General features: G+C 39.9%; 1 protein-coding gene across 1 annotated transcript in view; it reads right to left on the bottom strand.

Annotated features, from left to right (window-relative positions):
• Positions 1 to 21592, bottom strand: part of LOC122642101 (histone acetyltransferase GCN5) — a 99570-nt gene that overhangs the window by 15256 nt on the left and 62722 nt on the right. Inside the window, exons 6-8 of the mRNA XM_043835518.1 lie at positions 16531 to 16574; positions 14864 to 14963; positions 9220 to 9288 (exon numbers count right to left, since the gene is read on the bottom strand). Of these exons, the coding sequence (XP_043691453.1) occupies positions 9220 to 9288; positions 14864 to 14963; positions 16531 to 16574 (213 nt within the window). The remainder of the gene's footprint in view (positions 1 to 9219; positions 9289 to 14863; positions 14964 to 16530; positions 16575 to 21592) is intronic.

Genomic DNA, 21592 nt, shown 5'->3' with positions numbered 1-21592 from the left:
GGCCGAATATTACCTAGGACCCGGGGCACAGCCCCTAAGATTTTATTAAAAGGAACCAAAATTAAAGAAGAATACAATGGGGGGGACATTCCCGGCTAACCCCAACCCCAATCGAGAAACAAAATATAACAGGACAAACCACTCGATCACTAAAAGAAAGAACTCACTCCCAAACCCAAACAAACACAGTTACACTCTTAACACTGGAAGACCACTAGCGTCCTCACGAAAAATACGCCGAAGATCCAGTGGCAAACTAGTTTCTCCATGAAACAACGAGTCAGACGCTGACTCACAAACCAAGTTTGCTAGGTAATCTGCTGCTCTATTGCCTTCACGGTATGTGAAAGAGATCATTGGTCTAAGAGAGTCAATTAGCTCCAACACTTCCTAAAACCAGCACCATCCCTTCCAAAAACCACATTTTCTTTTTGAAATGCAGAGAATTGTAGCTGCAGAATCAGAGTTGATGTGGAATTCCCTAAACCCCAAACTCGAGCAGAGCCTTAGCCCATCTCCCAATGCCCAAGCTCAGCTACGGAGTTGGTACATTCACCATAGTAGTTAGCAAAGGCAGCAATAACTTTTCCTTCCATATTCCTAATGATGCCCCCACCCCCTCCTTCTCCCGGGTTACCTTTGCAAGCACCATCCACATTGAGTTTAATTGAGGAAAAGGGAGGGCACCAGAAAACCGGGACCGGCACTTTAAAGGATCTAGGAGGGTGAGAAATACCAAAGAATAGTAGAATAAAATTTTCCCTGAAAGAAGGGAACTTCACAAAAGAAGAATAAAAAGGAATCTCCTTGACCCAATTTCTAATTCCTCCCACCAGGCAGCTAGCCGAACGAGCCTTCTCCCCATGCCTACGATTATTCCTTTCTCTCCATAATTCCCATATGATGAAAGAGGGAAGCAATCCAATAACCACTCCACACAAGATATTCTCCTTAGCATGACTATGCCAAAATAAAATTCTACTCTGAATATCCTGCAATGGGACGATCTCAACTTCGCACAGCTCCGAGAAGAAGTTCCAAACTTTTGACGCCGTACCACCTTCCACAAGACAGTGATCCATCAATTCACTCCTAGGGGGCCCACAACACTGGCATTTCAAAGATAATGACACCCCCATCTTCATGATGGTGTCATCCGTGGGAACTCCCCCACTCAAGACCTACCAAGAGAAGAACCCAATTTTGGTGGGGATCATTCGATTCCAAAACCATTTAGCAAAAGGTTTTTCAGCCGAAACAATTCTGATTTCATTCCAAAGGGAATCCTCCTTGTTAAACAGAAAAAACTTACCATTCATCAGGCTGTTATGCACATTGACTGAGTCAATCTTAAGCATCTCTTGATTCCAGATCCCTTCCACACTTATAACATTTTTCACACCAACAGATAAGTCAAGTTGAAGAGCTCCATCTACATAATCCACCAAAGCTCCCCATTCCGACCAATTATCTAGCCAAAATGTAATTTCTCCTTTTCCAATGAGCCACCGAGTTTTTGAGAGCAAAAATTCTTTTTTCAGTAAGCTCTTTTCCAAGAAACCGACCCACCTGCCTTCAAACCTGCCAAAATAATATGCTCATTTTTCAGGAATTTTGCTTTAAAAAAAGGAGCACCACAGTGACTTTGCTGACAAGGTTCTCCATAGGTCCTTTAACTGCAAAGCCAAGCTTATGTCTTCTAAGCGACAGATGCCCAAGTCACCTTCCTTGATCGGTTTGCACACCTTATTCCAACCCACCCAGTGGTATCGCTTGCCCCAATCAGACTGGCCCCACAAGAAATCAGCACAAATACTATTAAATCTTCTCACAACAGCTTTAGGGTTGCCCAGAGTTGACATAATATGAATTGGCATGGAAGCAAGCACATGTTTGAGCAAAACCACTCTCGCACCTGAAGACAATAATTTCCCTTTCCAACCAGCAACCTTCCTTTCATTTTAGCTAAGAAAACATCAATGAAATTAATGCGAAGGCGCCCAACGTAAAGAGACGCACCAAGATAAGAGATTGGCAATCTCTTTCTGGTAAATCCTGTAATCAACTCCACCATGCGGCACCTGTGATCGGTGGTTTTCTCACTCATCACAAAGCAGCTTTTGGCCTTATTAACTAATTGACCGGAAAATTTTGCATACCTGTTAATGAAACCAAAGATTTGTTTCAACAAGTTCTTCAGCCCCTTGAAAAAAATAATGGCATCATCGGCAAATAGGCTATGCGAAATTCTTAGGGATCCCTGTGGAAGCTGAAACAATTTCGCTCTTCCCTCTTCAAAAAGGGATCTTAAACCTCTGCTAAGGACCTCTTCTGCCAGAATAAATAGAGACGGCATAAAGGGTCCTCTTGGCGCACCCCCCTCAAAGATTTAAAAAAACCTAATGGGCCACCATAAAAAACCACAAAAAACTAACAGTTTTCCACCGTCTTTTTTATCAAGCTGATCTACCCCTCCGCAAAACCAAACTTATTTAAGACTTTGTACAAAAACTTCCATTCCAATTGGTCATGCGCCTTCACCATATCCAGCTTAAGCACCACATTGCCTCCACGGGTTCCCCTATTGATTTCCTAAACCACCTCTTGCAACAGAGCTATATTATCATGAATGTTCCGCCCCTGTACAAAGGCTCTTACTCCTCCGATATTATAGATGGGAGAATGGTAGCAAGCCTCATAGTAACAACCTTAGCAATTATTTTATAAGCAAAATTACACAAATTAATAGGGCAAAAATCAGACATTACCTCTGGATTCTCCTTTGGGATTAACACCAGGTTAGCTGAAGTGTAGCACCGTGGCAAGTAACCCCCTGCAAAAAAATCCTTGACAGCGGCCCAAACATTGTTCCCAATAATCTCCCAACAAGCAGTAAAAAAATATCCAGTGAATCCATCAGGGCCAGGAACATTGTTCGCCGACAAACTGAAAACCGCCGCCTTAACCTCTTCAAGAGAAGGGGAAGCCAAGAGAAGCGCGTTCTCCTCTTCAGAGACCAGAGAGGGGATGTACTGGAAGAGGTCCTCATCCTGCTGACAGTTTTGAGAAGAAAATATGTTAGAAAAAAATCTCACTGCCTCAATTGCTATACCAGTTGCATCAGTGACCCAATTGCCATTGATATCTTTAATTTTCTCCACACCGGTGATGTCTTCGAACATTGACCATAGTATGGAAAAAATTTGTGTTTCTTTCCCCCTCCTTGAGCCATTTCACTCTCGATTTCTGCCACCAAAAAATTTCTTCTTGAAGTAAAACTTCATTGAGAGCTTTTTTCGCCTCCTCCAGTTCCCCCCATGTCGTCGCATTTGTATTTTGCTCATACTCTACTTCCAATTTGCAAACTCTGTCTTCCGCAACAGAAGACACGGCCCATCTCTTTTTTGATTGCCCGCTTTCCTCGGCTATTTGGAAAGGAATCCTAGGCAAATGCTGGCCTCCCAATCGAAGAATCCTTCCCTTCTCTAGGGAATGGTTGTGGATTGATATGTCTTTCTCGGGCTCTTCGTTATGCGACATAGTGGGTAAACTTGCTTTTTGTGCTACCATCAACCAAATTTGGATGGAACGTAACATTAGGAAACAGACTTCCAACTCCAGGACTGTTGGACAGATTTGAGACTCCATCTCCTTCGACATCAAAGGAAAACTCACAAATGTAACTTCCCGTTGTATTGATTCCCCAAGGAACAGACATATTGTTGTCTCCTGGGATTTGCCCCTCTCTTCCCTCCAGCCGACCTCCTCCTCTGTTTGAGGTTGTGTTAGCTAGTCTTCTGGGGTCATTGTAGCTTCTTTCTCTTTGGTAATATAATTCTTTATTCACCAAAAAAAACATTTTGATGGATGTTTCCGAACACCGTTTTATTCCAAAACCGAAGTTGAGTTCGAAGAGCTTTTAATTTGAGAAAAAGAATGTGTAGAGGAGAGTCGTAGCACGGAGCCGACCAACACTCCCTAACACACTCCATAAAGCCAGGGTGGAATAGCCACATTTGTTGGAATTTAAAAGAAGAAAATTTCTAAGTTACCTGAACAGCACAATCCAACAGAATGGGAGCATGGTCCGAACAAGTCCTGCTTAAATGGGTCACTTTGCTCATAGCAAAAAAATTAGCCCTAAGGCCATTAAAAAGAAAACGATCAAGACGAGCAACAACTTTTCCAACGCCCATTTGATTATTGGACCAGGTGAAAGAATTACCATAAAAACCCCCATCAATAAGCCCTGCAGCATTAACAAAATTCCCAAATTCCTCAAGGGAAATTGGGCAAGCCGACCTTCCTCCAACCTTTTCCATAGGATCAAGAATTGCGTTAAAGTCCCCCCCCCCAACCACCCATGGGTATTTGACTGGATATTCCTTTTCCAAAAAATCCATAATCTCTCTCCCTTCTCAGCTCCATTGGAGCACACCTAATCCATTCCAATCTTTCTCCAAAATGCGCGATGCCTTTGTAAACTGAATTTTTGATTCCGTAATGGCGACCATATCTACCTTATCAGATAAAATGATAGCTTTCAAATGACTCAAAGATGGCTTATTCCCTAGACCCTTACTGTTCCAAAAAAGCACGATCATTATAAACATGGCGGGGGGGAGGACTAGGTCTCATAGACCTAGTAACCATTCCTCGGCGCACCAATGTTCCAAGCAAATCAGCCTTCTTGTTCATTCTCTTCATCGGGTTTCTTGGAGCATTCTCTGAGCGATTAACACCACTCTCCTTGAGCGATTGTTCTTACTGCAGTCAATTCCTTTCCTCGCAAAGGTGAGGCGAATTCTTTCTTCCAATGTAGCTTGAAAAGCCTTGAGATTTTCCAAAAGAATAGCATGGTTAGGGCTCTCATCTTTGCGCATAAATAATGTAGATCATCTCTGGTACTCCGGGCAGCAACAAGAGCTTCAATTGGCTTTAGGGGATCCTCCCAAAGAGCAAGGACTAGCTACAACCATGGCATCAAATTCATCCTCCTCCTCCCTTGATCTTGCTTTGCATATGACCTTTAAGGCCATCAGTCCAGATCGAATTAACGGGAGGGTCACCAATATAGCTGCAGTTTGCTCTTGTGTGTTAGAGACACTTGCCGCCTAAGCATTTGATATCACATGTGGCGCATGGGCCTCCACACCATCAACAGCCGTTACATGGCTTGCACCCCCCATTATTTCCTCGCTTGTAGCACTTACCACAATTCCAGTACCAGGAGCATCGCCCCTGGCCTCAACACAAGCTTGATCCTCCTTATCACAACCAATCACCACTGGGCACGCAAGCCCATTAAAACTAACAACCTCATTCCCCTGAATTCCAAAAGCCCCACCATGATGCTTTGCAGGCCTCCACCAACCCTTCCTACCAATCTTGCATGCCTTATGAATGGAGATTTCTGAAGTCCCAATCACCATGGCCTTTAAAGGAACAAGACCGCCACCGCTCGAAGAAGCATCTTCTCTCGGAAGTCCCACACTACTCCCTACTTTACTCCCTACTTTAAACCCTGTAACCTCCTTCGCCATAGTCGTCCCATCCATTTCAACAGCCTGAACAGTCTCCTTCCCCTTTAATGCCTGCTCCTTGTTTGTATTTTTTGCCAGGTTCCTACAATCAGTGCTGGCGTGACCAAGCATCGAGCAGTTCTCACAGTACAGGGGGAGTTTCTCACAGACAACCTTTTAGTAGAAACCATTACTTCCACAGCCAATCCAAACCTTGGACGGCAACTCTGCTCGCAAATCAATCTCCAAACAAACTCTTGCTACCATAGTTCTTGTGCAATTCGAAGTTGCACTATCAACCTTAAGCACCTTTCCAATTGCGCCTGCAATCGATAGGAGGTAGTTCCCTTGATAAAAGTTAATGGGGAGCCCAAGGAAGGAAACCCAGATAGGGGCCAATGGCGATTCCCAACCTAAGACAAAATCACTAATCCACTTCATGAATCGAAGAAGAAAACCTTTGATATGGACTTGCTCTTTCAACCAACCCTTGACGAAATCCGTTTGAATTGCAAACCGCAGTAGCACATGGTGTGGATCCAACGAGGAAAGAATAAAATCCCCTTACAAGAACGTCTTCTGCAAAAAGGCTTTAGTATCAAAGAGAGATGGCTTGTCGTAACTGCATTTAGCAATCACGGAACAATGGAAAGGGCGCTCCGATTTCTCAATTTCCTCTTTAGAGAAGAGCCAATTCTCCAAAGTATGAAGAGGGTTTCTTGAGATCGACATCAACCGTCTTCGTGGAGAGGGAACGAGAGACAGCTTTAGCATAAGAGCCATCACCAACAGCAAGGGTACGGTAAGGGGGGGATCCAGTGGGCGGTCCTCCCGTTGGGGAGGAGGCACGGCCACGAAACCCTAGGAAAAACAAAGATCGCAAATCTCTTGCTAACATGCACCTCTAGAGCAGATTCCTGCTAACATGCACCTAATTTCTAAGAGTTAGTCCATACAAAATCGTCATCTTCTTGACGTAATGTGTGCCCTGATGTTCACCAACAGTGTCCCAAAAACCATTTGGGGAGATGTTGTCCTTACTGCTGCCTAACTTATTAACCGGGTACCCATCTAGTGTCCTTAACTTTAAGGCACCAATTTCTTTTCTCCCAGATCTCACTCTTGCTTCTCCCCCAACTCCTAAGGTATTTGGTTGTGTTTGCTTTGCCCATAATTCTTCTCCCTCTCGATCCAAGTTGGATCCTCGGGCTCTTCATTGTGTTTTCCTCGGTTACTCGGCCTCTCAAAAGGGTTACAAATGTAATCACCCTCCTACCCGCCATCTTTATGTCACCATAGATCTCACATTTCATGAGTCCGAACCATATTTTACGTCACCTCTTCAGGGGGAGAGTCTTGAGGAAGAGCTTCCTTTGGTTATTGATATGGTTCCAATTCAAGGAGAGCACATTGACCATGACTATGGTTAGGGGGAGACTCCGGTTCAGCCTATACAGGATGTATCACTTACACTCGAACTAGATCCAAGAAATACGATACCATTGCTGACCAACCATATCCCTCTGTGGTGCCTCCTCCACCAGATTCGTTACCTCCACCATCAAGTAATATCTCTCATATACCTGATAATGTTCCTATTGCTTCATTGGATGAGAACCGTCCTATTGCTATTCGAAAGGGAATTTGTTCATGTACTCAACATTCTATTTCCCATTTTGCTTCTTATGAATCTTTATCTCCTTCCTATCGTGTGTTCGTTTCTTCATAGTCTTCTGTGTCTATTCCACAGGATTGGAAAGAGGCCATCACAGATCCGAAGTGGAAAACTGTTATGCTAGAGGAAATGCAGGCATTAAATAAGAATGGTACTTGCGAACTTGTCACATGTCTTGGAGGGAAGAAATTAGTAGGGAATAAATGGATATTTACAATTAAGCAAAGGGCAGATGGAACCATCAAGAGATACAAGGCATGCTTAGTTGCCAAGAGCTTCACCCAAACGTATGGGATCGATGACCAAGAAACCTTTACACCTATTGCCAAGATGAATTTTGTTAGGGCTTTGTTATCATGTGCCGCTAACCTTGGTGGAATCTTCAACAGTTAGATATTAAGAATGCAATGGGAACCTCAAAGAAGAAGTCTACATGGATATACCATAGTATTAAATCTCGTCTCGGAAGGCCATTTCAGCTAGACCAAAATTTCGGCGAAACATCTATGAGGTTTGCTTAGCCATTTTGGGGTGTAAAATGCCGAAATACCAAACGGAAATAACCAAAATTTTGACAAGACGGTGCATTTTTTAGACCGAAATTTCCGAAACAAGATGACCGAAGTTTCCGAAATATTGCATCTTTTTCATTTCGACATATAGAATCTCATCTCAGCCTGGCCGAAATTTCAGCTAGATTTTGAACTATGGACTAAGGTTGCAAGGTCCAGCAAAGGTACTTTTTTTATTTCCCAACAAAAGTATGTCTTAGATCTTCTTAGTGAGACTGGTATGCTTGGATGCAAGCCTGCATATTCTCCCATTGAGGCTAACCATCAACGCAGCAGTGCAGTTGGTGAATCTGTTGATAAGTACTAAAGACTTGTTGGCCTGTTGATCTATTTGTCCCATATACGGCCTGATATTGCCTATGCTATGGGCATTGTTAGCCGATTCCTCCATAACCCCTGAACATTACATCTTGAAGTTGTATACCGTATATTACGGTACATAAAGTTTGCTCCTGGGAAAGGTCTTCTTTCCTCCAATAATGGACATTTAAAGTTAGAAGCTTTCACTGATGTCAATTGGGCAGAGTCTATTGATGATCGGAGATCCATCTCCCGGTATTGTTCTTTCCTTGGAGGCAAACTTGTTACATGGGAAAGCAAGAAACAGTCTGTTGTGTCCCGTTCAAGTGCTGAAGCTGAATATCGTGCAATGGCACAGGGGATTTGTAAGCTCATGTGGCTTAAGGGCCTTTGTGTGATCTAAGATCCTGTGCGCCTTTACTGTGATAATAAGGCTGCCATTAGTAATGCTCTCAATCCAATTCAGCGTGACAGAACAAAGCACATTGAGATTGATAGGCACTTCATCAAAGAGAAGCTTGAGTAAGGGTTAATATGTATTCCTTTTGTCAACTCTGCTAATCAACTACTGATGTGTTTACAAAGGGTTTAAATTGTAAGGCGTTTCATCCTCTTGTTTCCAAGTTGGGCATGTATAATATCTTTGCACCAACTTGAGGGGGAGTGTTGAGATAACTATGCCTAGTCGTTATAGATAGACACTGAGTCATAGACACCATACTTCCAATTTTGTTTGGGTTGTAATTTCATTATAAATAAAGCTGACCTCTGTCATTGATTGACAAGTCTAATCATTACCCCAATCCTCTGATTCTCAACTCTTACATTATTTATATTTTATTTCTACCCAAATATGCCGTGAAATGTCATTTATTGGTAAGGTTTGCAATAGGTCTTTTAAGAATATTACACATATATAAGTACAAAACAAGCTTTACCTAAAAGTTTCCATCTTAAATATCTTAAATTGACTTACTGATGCTTAACTTTCTTGCAGCATTAATATGGCTATACAAGATGCTACGAGCAATCTTTATATTTTATTCAAGAGGAATCTAGCATGTAGAATAACTCCATGAATGGTTTCCCACAAAACAAAAATGTGGGAATGTGCTGGTAATAGATCATAGCAGGTGTTAATTGAATATACCTTTTGAGAGTCAATTCCTGAGTACACAATGTGACAATTAGAAAGCTCTCTTATCTTTTCATCAATTGCCTACACTCGAAATAACAAGATAATTTTCAGACTATATCAAATAAGTATCAGAGAAATAGACTCAAACATAAATTTTGACTTAAGGATCTGAAGAATTCAAATTGCATAGAAAGAATGGAAGCAAAGATGACTGAGCTTCAAAACTGTGGATATCTCTTCTTCAATAACATATCATTGTCCGTCCCTGGCCCCTTTGAATAGGCAACGTTAGAAAATATATTGATTTCAAAAGTACAAGAGGGCTATACAAATTTGAAACTGAAAAGCCATCAACAAGGCCACCTCTACCAAAATCCCTTACAATGCTACCTCCCAGCCAGTGGCACATATAAAAAGGACATTCAAAGTCCAATTGTAACAGAAATAGATGGCATTTAGTCTATGGAGTATGAGAAGGCCCCAGAACAGAACATGTGTCACCACTACTTTTTTTAGGCTGTATTGGGAAGTCGTTATGGAGAATGTATTGAAAGTATCGAAGTAACATACAGGAATACTATTATGGACTACAGCATGAACTTGACCTTTATCTTTTAGTCCTAAAGGAAAGTGTCGCTAAGGAACAGGACTTCAGGGCTCAGGCAAATAAGTTTATTGGTAGCATTTAAAAGAGGGTGGCAAACTTCTTGGTTAGATGACACAAAGGTGTTCACAGGTGAGATAATCAAATTGATTTGGCTGATGATGCAGTCGTAATAAGTGAGTGGAAAATTTCTAGGTTAGAAGACGCAGGTAGGATATGGGTGAAAGAATCTCAAAAGCCGGATTTTTTATGCAATTGTTGTAGCAAATGAATGTGAAGTTTTCTAAATTAGAGAGAAAAATCTGAAGGGGTATAAAATAGACATGGAGAAAGCCTAGACTATGTGAGCTACAAATTTTTTTGACTTTTTAATTTGAAAAAGATGGAATTTGGGCTCAAAAGCAGGACATCGATGTTATATGCTATAAGACTGTTATTTTTATTCTAATTAATGGGCATTCTTAGGGCTATTTCAAAAGTTAGAGAAGTATTAGACATGAGAACCCCTCTTCACCCTCTTCGATATTGTGGTGGAAGGTTTGATTTGCATCCAACCGAAGTCTGTAACCCTGGGTATCATGAAAGGCAATGTTCGTGATTCCCCACTATTCTTTTAGTATCACTTCCTGCATACCAAAGTCTGTAACCCTGGGTATCGTGAAAGGCAATGTTCGTGATTCCCCAATATTCTTTTAGCATCACTTCTGCATTGATGACATGCTAACTTGTGAAGCTTCTCATCGCCAAATGAGAAACCCAAGACTACAGATTTCTTTGGGTGGCCTCAATTCTCAAAATTAATTTGAGAGAGTGAAATTTTTGTTCCAGAAAATTTCAGGAATTGGAAGAATTGGCTGTGAGTTATAAGACAGATGAGTTGCCCCTTTGCTATTTGGGGCTGCCATTAGGGACTATTATAATCATCAACCATAAGGACCCTGTCAAACAGATACAGTAAGAAGCTAGCCTCTTAGAAGAAAGGATACCTGTCTAAAGGTGGAAAGCTGACCCATGTACAATCTGCTCTCTTCGAATTTCCAACCTATTTTCTTTCTTTATTCTCCATTCAAGTTTGGTGGCTAACTATTTAGGAAAACTTGGAAGAGACTTCTTGTCAAACATTCAACATGATGCCAAAATAAAGGCACTCGATAAATGTTAAAGTGTGGTCCTATAGGGAATCGTGGACCCCTATTGGACCCACTAATATAGCTGCGGTGTTAAAGTGTAGGCTTCTCACAATAGGGGATCTGTCCCTATCATGAGTAAGGTTTTGTTTCCTGTTTGGTGTTTGGTTTGTATTATTGTCTTACGTAGTTTCCTAACATTCTTAGTTTCCTATTCTGGATGCAACTCTTCAACTTTCTAATGCTAGGGTTTTTCTCAAATCTAAAATTCTATAAATCGTAATATGGTAAAACATTTGTACAAACCAAAAGAGAGGTAAAATAGTCATTTTTTATAATAAAAAAATATTTTCATTCAGAGCGATTTTAACAGCATTCGTGCACACCAAATAAGGTTTGACCGGAACATAAATCCTTCAATATAAATCAGATTTAAGCAATCTTGGAATTGTTGGGAAGCCAGTTTTGTGCTCTACCTAATACAAAAAGTCTCATGTAAAAGTAAAATCATTAGACCAGTCAAACTTCTTAGTTGAACAAAATAATTTCTCTAAATCTAGAGCAGTTTAATTACTTATAGATAAGATCATATTTTCTAAGAACAGTATAAAACAAATGTGAGATCAGGTATACTAGGACAGTGACCAATTCCAAGAACAGTATAAACCAAATGTATGTTTTGATTGTTTCAAACTTCCAATAGCTTGCTTCTTCAGTTCTGCTGTCTTCTAATTCTATGTTGATTTTCGATAATTTGATGTATCTTGATGTGGCTTAATGTTGGCTTTTTATGATATAAGGTATATGTTGTAACATACTAAATAATGTTAGCAATGAAGGGAAATAGAAAATAACACTTGGGCGCCTTGTCGCCTAAGTGCTTGGGCACCCCTCCACCGCCTTGGGTTGGCCTTGCCTCCTTGACAACTATGGTTGCCTCTATGTTGATCTGAAGAATGGTACATTCATTATCAGTCGGAGTTTCATATAGTTGCGGCTCTTGGTTGAATGTAAAGAGCTTGACTACCTGACTTCACAAGTGGTGTTGTCATGCTGAACTAAAAATCTATTTGCTGCTATAAGGAGCCAAGTACCTGACATATCTGAATTCAGTTGCTGCCATTATATCTCGAGTCTGAGGAGTGAGGATCATATGTTGCTGCCAGGAAGAGTTGTTGTGCACATCAGGTTGGTTCTTTAAAGTTCTGAGTTTGATATTCTTTAAGAATCAGATTTGTTCATGAAGAAAGGGGCTGCCATATAATGTTTGTTATTATGCTTATTTATTACAGAAGTTGAGGTTGGTACACCTCGTCTGATAAGGTGTAAGTTGTTCGTGGTTGATTGATTGGTTGAAGACACAGAATTTACAGGGAGTTCATTTTTTTTTTTTTTTGTCTTCAGTTTTACATGTATGTTTACTTTGGGACTTGGGTAGGCATCATGTATTAGGGATTTTCATTGTAAATCTTTGATTGCTTGTAAACACAGTTGCGTGGGTGCATGACAATTGTATTTGGGGTTGTAGCTCCAAACACAGTGGGTGTTGTGTTGAATCTTGAAAAGGGGTCGGTGCTCCCGTGTAGTGGGTACTACACAAATCTAGGGGTGGGTGCTCCTGTGTTGCGGGTGCAATACAAATTGGATGTTGGTGCTCCTGACTACGGGTGCAATACAAATTGGGGGTTGGTGTATGACCTCGGATAGAGCATATTGGAGGGCATGGATCCATGTAGCAGACCCTATTTAGCTGAGATTCTCCTGACTTGCTGGATTGTGCCTCTTTCCTCTTTCACATCTTTTTTATTTTCCAATTTTTTTTTCCATTTCTCATCTTATTTCCCATTCCTCACTTTCACTTTTCAGGTTTTACATTTTTTGTTTGATTGGATCCATGTAGCCGACCCCATTAAGTTGGGATAAGGCTGAGTTTGTTGTTGTTGCTCCTGACTGTGGGTGCTGTCGAACTATAGTATTGTGCTTTATACTGAGGCCGGATTTGAGTCGTACCTCAAACGGGCATTTGCACTGTGGATGTAGGCACATTACCAAACCACGTATTTATTTGTGTGTTGGTTATTTGCTTTCAGGTACTGATTGACGAGTGTGCACGTGAAGCAACTTGTGAGGATCGATTTTAGGCATCACTGATTCCCCCTCCCCCCCCCCCCCCACCCCAACCCACCCCCCAATGACACATTGGGTATAACACAATTAGAAGTTTTCAACAGTGTGTCGAGATTCATGTTAGAAGAGGTATGTAACTGAAGTTTTCTGGGCCCCTTCGGCAGGTGACTTGAGTTTTCAGATGGGATTTCCTGATCCTACTCATATTGCCATTGACAAAGAATCTTGGGTGGGTGAAACTATTTAACCAATGTCAAGAACTCTATGACTCCATAATTAATACTTCCAAATTGGATTTGAGAAACTGTAATTGATGCCTCCAAATTGGATTGCAGAAGCTGGTCTGCAGCCTGGAATGGGATTTTTTTATTTTTTTTTAAAGAGATTGTATTGTTTTTCCTGTCAAAAATTACAGAAATCCTTATTCAGATGTGAAGCACCTTGTTACAGCCCACCACCAAGGCCCACGGACCACCTCTAGAAGCCAAGAAGGTTCTAGAGAAGCTTGTATATAGCTAGAGAAGAGGGAGGGTTCTAGAGTTCTCTAGGTTTCTGGAATCCTCCACGAAGGAGGTGATCTAGTCCCCTTAGCTAGAATGTTCTCCACCATTGGATGGAGGACAGGACACTTGTACATATCCTAGGCATTCTTTGGGACCTTGGTTGCCTATAAATAGAGATGGCCTCACCTGGCCAAGGCACCAAGTAAGCAAGCTTTCCAAGCATTCTCAGAGCAATACAGTTTCCGTTCTTTCAAACTCTCTCTTGTGTTCTCTTTCCAAGTCCCTCAAGAATGAAGTAAGGCAGACTTAGTGCCACTAAGAGTGCTAAGTGCCAGCACAGTTGGCATAGCGAGACTAAGGCCATGACAACCTGGATAAACCTTGTTGGTTAAGAAGACTTGGAGGATGAAGGTACACAGAAAGGTAATGTTCTGCCTTTGAAGAATCATTGGAGGTCCAATGGATCACAAATACCAAATGGATGCAGCCTTTGTGAGATAGCTATAGAATCAGTATTCAAACACACACTCATATGTGCACGCACACACACACACATGCTATGGGTAAGTTCACACACATAATTTTCACCTGGTTGTTACTTGGGCCATATATGGATCTGTTCTTTGAATATTTTATCAATGGTGGGTAAGCCTGCAAGATTTTCCTAATCTGAACTCGTCTCAGAACAGTTTTGGCCTCAGTAAAAGAGGGAAGATGTTATGAAACCTGAAGTTCAGCAATGGCGTGTTGGTTCATCTGTTAAGAAGGGAAATACCGGGTGTTTCAAAATTCTTAAGACTCTGATGGTCCAGCTTGTCTCAAAGATATTTAGAACTTTGATGGGCCTTGAAACAATATCAGAAGCAGATAAAACAGTACCACATATTAAGACACCCATCCCAAACCAAAAAAACAAAAAAAAGGAATAAGAATAGAGCCATAGGGAGAAAACTGGCTCACGGTTGGGCAGAATACTCTAACCTTGAGCAATAAGATGTATTCATAATAAAGAAAGGAAACAATTACAAGTATACCCCTGGTCTATAAGCCAATACATAAAAGCCAATATACCCAAACTACCCTCTGTGGTAGTACTAAACACAAGAATCTCAATAGGCTTCTAACTGTAAAGCATGTAATAATTGTACACAGGCCAAGTATAGGAAGATTCAGACTATAAAGTAAGGGGCACTACGCTGCATGAATTTCAGTTTAATCATAACAAAAGAACATCTTTTGAACTGAAATAATTAAACATCAAGACCACTATATCGATGGGGAAGTTCCAATTTTACCTGCCTTTGTCGGCGAATCATAGTTGATAAATCAGTGTATGGAAGCTTTGGATCAATTTTGCATTCCATAAGAATTCCTCCATCATAATCTTTAATATACCTGGAAAAAATGCAATTCTTGTAAATCCTCTATAGAAAACTAAACCAAAATCTTGTAAGCATATGGCTTTGTGGCCAAGAAGATCCTATCAAAACATAAAAGAAGACAGCACTAGCATAATAACTATAGTAATAGTGACAGAGACTCAACTCAAATCTAGCTGCAATTAACAACAGCATAATTTTATTTTTTTTAATAGAAAATTTATTGAGGATTAAAAAGCAGGCAAACAAGCCTAAAGACAGACTAAAGGCAAAGAAAGCTAAAACTAAAACAGGGGACCCAGTCCTAAAACGTAATGGCGAGGGCAACAAGCCACTCGCTCACCCAGTCCTAGTGAGCGTCAGTCGTGGCGTGCATCACAACCTCAGTATGACCATGAGTATGGCCATGAGAGCACTGGTTCCGAATACAGTGACTATGGTCAGTTTGGGCAGTCGCAGTCAGTACAGTCTGCATATGAGTTCGACAGTCGGAACACTGGGTCAGGTTTTGTGGACGACATATTAATAGTCCCAACCCAGCCATACATGTCAATGATAGTTCAACAGCCTGGTGGCAGTAACAGTGGATCGCAACCGCCTCTTCCATACCCTAGGATAGGACACCTTCAGTTAGTTGATGACAACACATACATGACTTGTGTGGAAGACTATGTGTGATTCTTCAGCAGTACTATGACATGGGAATCCTTTGTGGCACATTCAGAGAAATACTTGATTCGGCAATATGGCTTGGGATGATTGATATATTTTACACTTGTACATTTCTAATGCTTATTCCCTCTCCCCTTTTTCTCCCCCTGCCCCCTCCTGGGGTTTGGTAATAGATTTATTCACCAAAAAAAAAAGTTGTTTTATATTAATTGTATACTTTGATTGTTTTCTATTACTAAATTATGTGTAGAATAGGGCCTAATAGTACATCGTAGCCTACCAAACTAGGGTCCGAAGTCAAACTCCTACTTGGACTTTGATTTTGGACAATTTGATAGTGCCATTGTATTTAAATGGCCCAAAATAGGCTATATACCAAGTTTCATTACCAAACTTGGTCAAAAACCCAATGAAACCAGCTACCAAGTTTTTTTTAAAAAATGCACCAACTCGGTTTTTTGGCTGGGCAAAACTAGTACAGAAACCGAGTTCTCGAACCATGACAACAACAAGAAGAAGAACACCCATTAGGAGGAAGAAAGGGGAAACTTCCCAAGTGAAATATCAATTTACCTTAAAACATAACCAAAACATTCAGAACAGTATCAAATAATAATTAAAATATAAGACCGTCAAAACTCAATAAAAACAAAGCTGATAGAAATGTCAGAAAAAACTCAATTTAAATTTTAGAATGTACAAATTGTAGGACACAGAAAATCTCCAAAGAGGACAGTCACCGAGGGATTGAGGAAGCACTTTCTCTTTTTATAATGAATCGAAGCTGATGTCATAAAGCAGTAGAATAAAATGCAGAAAATAACTTCTAAAACTTTTCAACAAATTAAAATTTAAAAAAAAAAAAAAAAGGATAAAGCATGAAGTCTGTCAATATAGCAGGTAATCCATACCCTTGCCATCTTTCTTTCTCCAAATCAATCTCCTTTGTAAAGCCCTAAAAATGGAAATACACAATTTCAATTTATGATTTATCATTCAAATTAGAAACCCTGACATATCCAAGAAGAGTTAAGACTATTCAATGGAATAGCAAAGCAAGTACGACATCAAACAGCCATAAGAATCTGAAAAGTCACCATATCATTTCTGCTTAGAAAAAGACAGACAGGTATTTTAAAGCTTTCTAAGACTAGAAGTAAAAGGGTATGGAATAATAGTAAAATGAAAAGTTAAAGCTCAGAGTTTGTCTCTGTTTATAAATGATTTTATAATGAAATTAGTTTGGTGTTTGTTTGAAAATTTGCATATTTCCAATGTTCTTGAGATTACTCAACGTGAAATTTCTTCTTTTTGTTCTGATAATGGTATTATTCATCAAACTAGCTGGCTCTTATACATCCCAACAAAATGATGTGGCAGAAAGGAAAAACTGACACTAGTTAGAAATTGCTAGATCTTTAATATTTCATATAAGTGTCCCCAAACTTTATTGGGGAGATGTTGTCTTGACCGCTTATTATTTGATAATCGGATGCCTTCTTCTATTCTTCATAATAAATCTCTTTTCTATTTTATTTTATTTTTTTTGGATAAATTAAAAAGTCATTAAACGAGGAAAAGAAATCCCCCGAAGGGGAAACAAAGAGAGCTCAAGTGGAACAAAAGAAAACCATAATTACAACCCCACAGGGCAGGGCTCCAAAGAGAAAAAAGAAGAAACAACCCTAAGGGGCAAAATTCCAAGAAGAGACAATGTGACTATCGCAGGGGGGAGCCCGAATGGCGCAAAGGGATTGCCGATGACTTGCTTTTGATGTCAAAGAAGGTGGAATCCCAAATCTGATTAAAGGATCTAGATTTAGTAGTCCATCTTCTGATATTTCTCTCGAGCCAAATTTGATGAATAGCAGCACCAAACGCTAGTTTACCCTCACGGTCACAAAAGGAAGAGCCTCCAAAAGTCATATCCATCCAAATCCATTCCCTATGGAAAGGGAGAATTATCCGGTTAACGGGCCAGCAAAGGGCAAGGATCCAGGACCAAATCTTCAATGAGAAAGGGCATTTAAAGAACAGGTGATCAATATCCTCAATGCCGGACCAACACAAAATGCAACAAGGGGAAGCTGGAATATGCCTGCTGATGAGGAAAGCCTGGGTAGGGAGACAAGCTGATTTCAGACTGAATTTCCCACATTGAGAGACTGACCAAATGGTATTGTCCCCTCTTCCAGAGGGAGGTCTGATAATATGAGAGACGGCAGCCCAGATGTGGTCCAAGTGAGGGGAGAGCATAGGTGAAGGATCCCAGGCTGAGTTTCTAATGATAAGAGCAATTGTGGCTGATCTGTATTATTTTCCCTAACAACCCTTTATTTGGTCTACCACCACGTATTTTTGGACGCAAATGTTTTGTTCATAATCTTCGTGCTAGCGTTGATAAACTGTCTTCATGTGTTATAAAGTGTGTCTTTCTTGGGTACTCTTGCCCCCAAAAAGGCTACCATTGTTATGATCCAGTTACCCATCAACAGTTTGTTAGTGCTGATATTACATTTTTTGAGAATACTCCCTACTTTGGCATTGTTGCTTCTGACTTAGATCAGGTCTCTCCAACTCTCTCACCTATTCCTCAAGTCATTCCTCTTGAAGATTAGCAACCCCAAATCCACAGGGGTATCCACAAGGGTACCAATACAAGTGTACAAGCGCCATCCCAAGCAGTTGTCGATAGTTGCTATCATCCCTCACCTCTCTAAATCCTAGTCTTTGCTTAGAGCCTAGAGGTTCTTATTTTACTGATGACTTGCTTATCGCTCTTTGGAAAGGTACTCGTTCTTGTACTCAAAACTCTTTGGTTGCCTATCAATTGCTAATTATGTTATATTTCCCATCTTCCTATTTTTCTTCACACAATTGCCCTCTCATTGACCTCCCACTTTGTTCCTTCCAAATACCAAGATGCCTTGTCTCAGCTTGGGTGGAAGGCAGCCATGGATGTGGAAATGGATGACTTGCTTTCTCGCAAGACTAGGACTTTGGTAAATCTACCTCTAGGTAAGGATCTTGTGTGGAATCATTGGGTATATACCATTAAGTATATCGTTTGGTTGGCCAAGAACCATAAGGGCTTTCCCGTTGTTTGTACATAAACCCTTGTGAGGGTTTCACAGAGTTTATGTAGCTCTTCCGCTTCCAAGACAAATTTTCTCCTGTTTGTGCTTCATAAAAAGAACTAGCAGGTTGCTGTATCATTACCCTGACATTGCAAAGGCTGTCCTCAGTCCGACAATTATATTCATTTTTCCTTGTTCACTAATAAATCGACTAATTAAACTCATGTTTCTATAATCAATTCGATCCCCCGATCCAATTGGGGGCAAACGCCTACGAAAAGATCACTTAGATTTAAGAAAAGGTCGCTTGGATTTTTCCATGGTTTATTCCTTATCTCGAAAATCCTATTTCTGAATTCTAATTCATTTTTTTTGGATCGGACCGAAATAGGATAGGATTTGTTAGAAATTTGTTAGAATACTTCTATATCTATCTCTATCTATTTATTTATTATATATGTATTATAGTATAATAAATAAATAGATAAAATATAGAAATAGATCTAAATAGTATATTTAGAATATAACTCTAATTATTTAATTCAATAAATATAAAATCGAAATGAAATAAAAAAAATAGAAATTTAAAATAAACGATTATAGTATAAAATCGATGATTATTATATTAATATATTTATTGGTTATATTAATTTTATTAATATTAATATTATTAGGAAAACTTTTCTATTAATATAATTTCTTAATATTAATATTATTAAGAAAATTAATATTAATAAAAAAGTTTAAAATTTCAATTTATTTAATAATTAATTAAAATAAAATGTAAAATTATATTTATGTTATTATGTGATTATGTAAGATTGTATCAATTGATCTGTCGACTGCTACGGATCGCTTTCCACTTGAGCTGCAATGACGGATTATATACAGGGTTATCTTTAGAGATGACCTAGCAAAGGCCTGGGCCGATTTCAGTCTTGGAGTAATTGAAAGCTCAACCGAACTATATACTTAATAGTTTTAGGGGTAGCGAAGGGTAGTCGTCAGGGCCCTGGGGAGACTTGATGGTGGGATGATGAGGTCCAAGCAACTATCATGACCAAGAAAGAGTGTTTTAATACATGGCAATGGATTAAAGAAACAGAAGATAAAAAGAGGTATAGTGAGGTCAGAAACAAGACTAAGAAGATTGTGTCGATGGCTAGGGCGAAAAAATATGAAGACCTCTATTTTAATCTAAACACAAAGGAAGGGGAAAAGCTATCTATAAGATAGCTAAAATGAGAGAAAGGAAGAGTAGAGATTTTGACCATGTGAGATGTATCAAAGGTGAGTATGGAAGAATGTTGGTAAGGGATGAGGACATTGTGAGGAGATGGGGTGAGCATATTTGTGAACTATTAAATGGAGATAGTTCAAATCAAAATGACCCAGATGATTGCATATATATATGTACGAAAGATTGGCGTGGCGGAAGTTAAAGAGACCTTAAGAAAAATGAAAATAGGCAAGACAGTAGGCCCAGATAGGATTCCAACAGAAGTGTAGAAGGCCCTAGGAGTATGTGGAGTTTATTGGTTAACCAAGTTATTTAACAAGATTATGAACACAAGGAAAATGCCAGATGAATGGAGGAGAAGCATTATAGTACCAATCTATAAAAATAAAGGCAACATTCAGAGCTACAATAACTATAGAAGCATAAACTAATGAGTCATACTATGAAACTTTGGGAGAAGGTTATTGAAGCTTGTCTGAGAAGAGAGACTCTCATATCTCAAAGAACCAATTTAGTTTATGCTAGGTAGATCCACGACAAAAGTTGTTTACCAACAAAGGAGGCTCATGGAAAGATGTAAAGCTAGCAAGAAGGATCTCCATTTGTTCTTTATTGACCTGGAATAAGCCTATGGCAGAGTCCCTAGAGACTCAATCCAACATGTTCTTGTAAAGAGAGAGGTGTCGAGTCTATATATAGATGTTATTAAAGATATGTATGAGGGCGTGGTGACTAGTATGAGATTTGTGGGAGGCCACGGCAAGGAATTCCCAATTACGATTGGGTTACATCAAGGATTAGCCCTAAGCCCTTATCTGTTTGTGCTTATCATGGATGAATTAACCAAGAGCATTCAAGACGAGGTCCTGTAGTGTATGCTCTTCACCAATGATATCTGGTGGATGAGACAAAAGCAAGGATTAACACTAAGTTAGAGATGTGAAGATCAATCATGGAAACAAGAGGTTTAAGATTAGTAGATCAAAAACGGAATATATGAGGTGTACCTTTAGCCACACTATGATGGATAATGAAATGATAAAATTGAGGAGAGGGAGATACCGCAAAGTGACTATTTTAGATATCTGGGGTCAATCATAAATAAGGAAGGTGACATAGATGATGATGTTTTACAGAGAATTAAAGTGGGATGGATGAAGTGGAGAAGCACGACCCGAGTACTGTGTGACCGACGTATTCCTTTAAAGCTTAAAGGAAAGTTCTATACGACTGTTGTTCAACCGGCTATAATGTAAGGGACGGAATGTTGGGTAGTTAAGAAGTGTCATATAGAGAAGCTATGTGGCAAAGATGAGAATGTTAAGATGGATGTGCAAAAAAACTAGGAAGGATAAAATAAGGAATGACCTAATAAGAGCTGATTTGGGAGTTGCCTGGATCAATGGCAAGCTCCAAGAATGTCGTTTGAGGTGATATAGCCATGTTCAACGGTGGCCTAAGGACGCCCCAATACGAAGGAGTGATCTGATCCCAATTGAAGGAGTTAAAAAGCTAGGAGCATGCCTAAAATGACCATAAGAGAGGTTGTGAGGAATGATATGAGTAGTCTGGGTCTTGTCCCAAGTATGACCTTAGATAGAGCCTATTAGAGGGCAAGGATCCATGTTGCCGACCTCATCTAGCTGAGATTTTCTT

This window comes from Telopea speciosissima, chromosome 1 (assembly GCF_018873765.1).
Source record: "Telopea speciosissima isolate NSW1024214 ecotype Mountain lineage chromosome 1, Tspe_v1, whole genome shotgun sequence".
In the NCBI taxonomy this organism is placed as follows: domain Eukaryota; kingdom Viridiplantae; phylum Streptophyta; class Magnoliopsida; order Proteales; family Proteaceae; genus Telopea; species Telopea speciosissima.
This window is presented reverse-complemented; position numbering and strand designations above follow the sequence as displayed.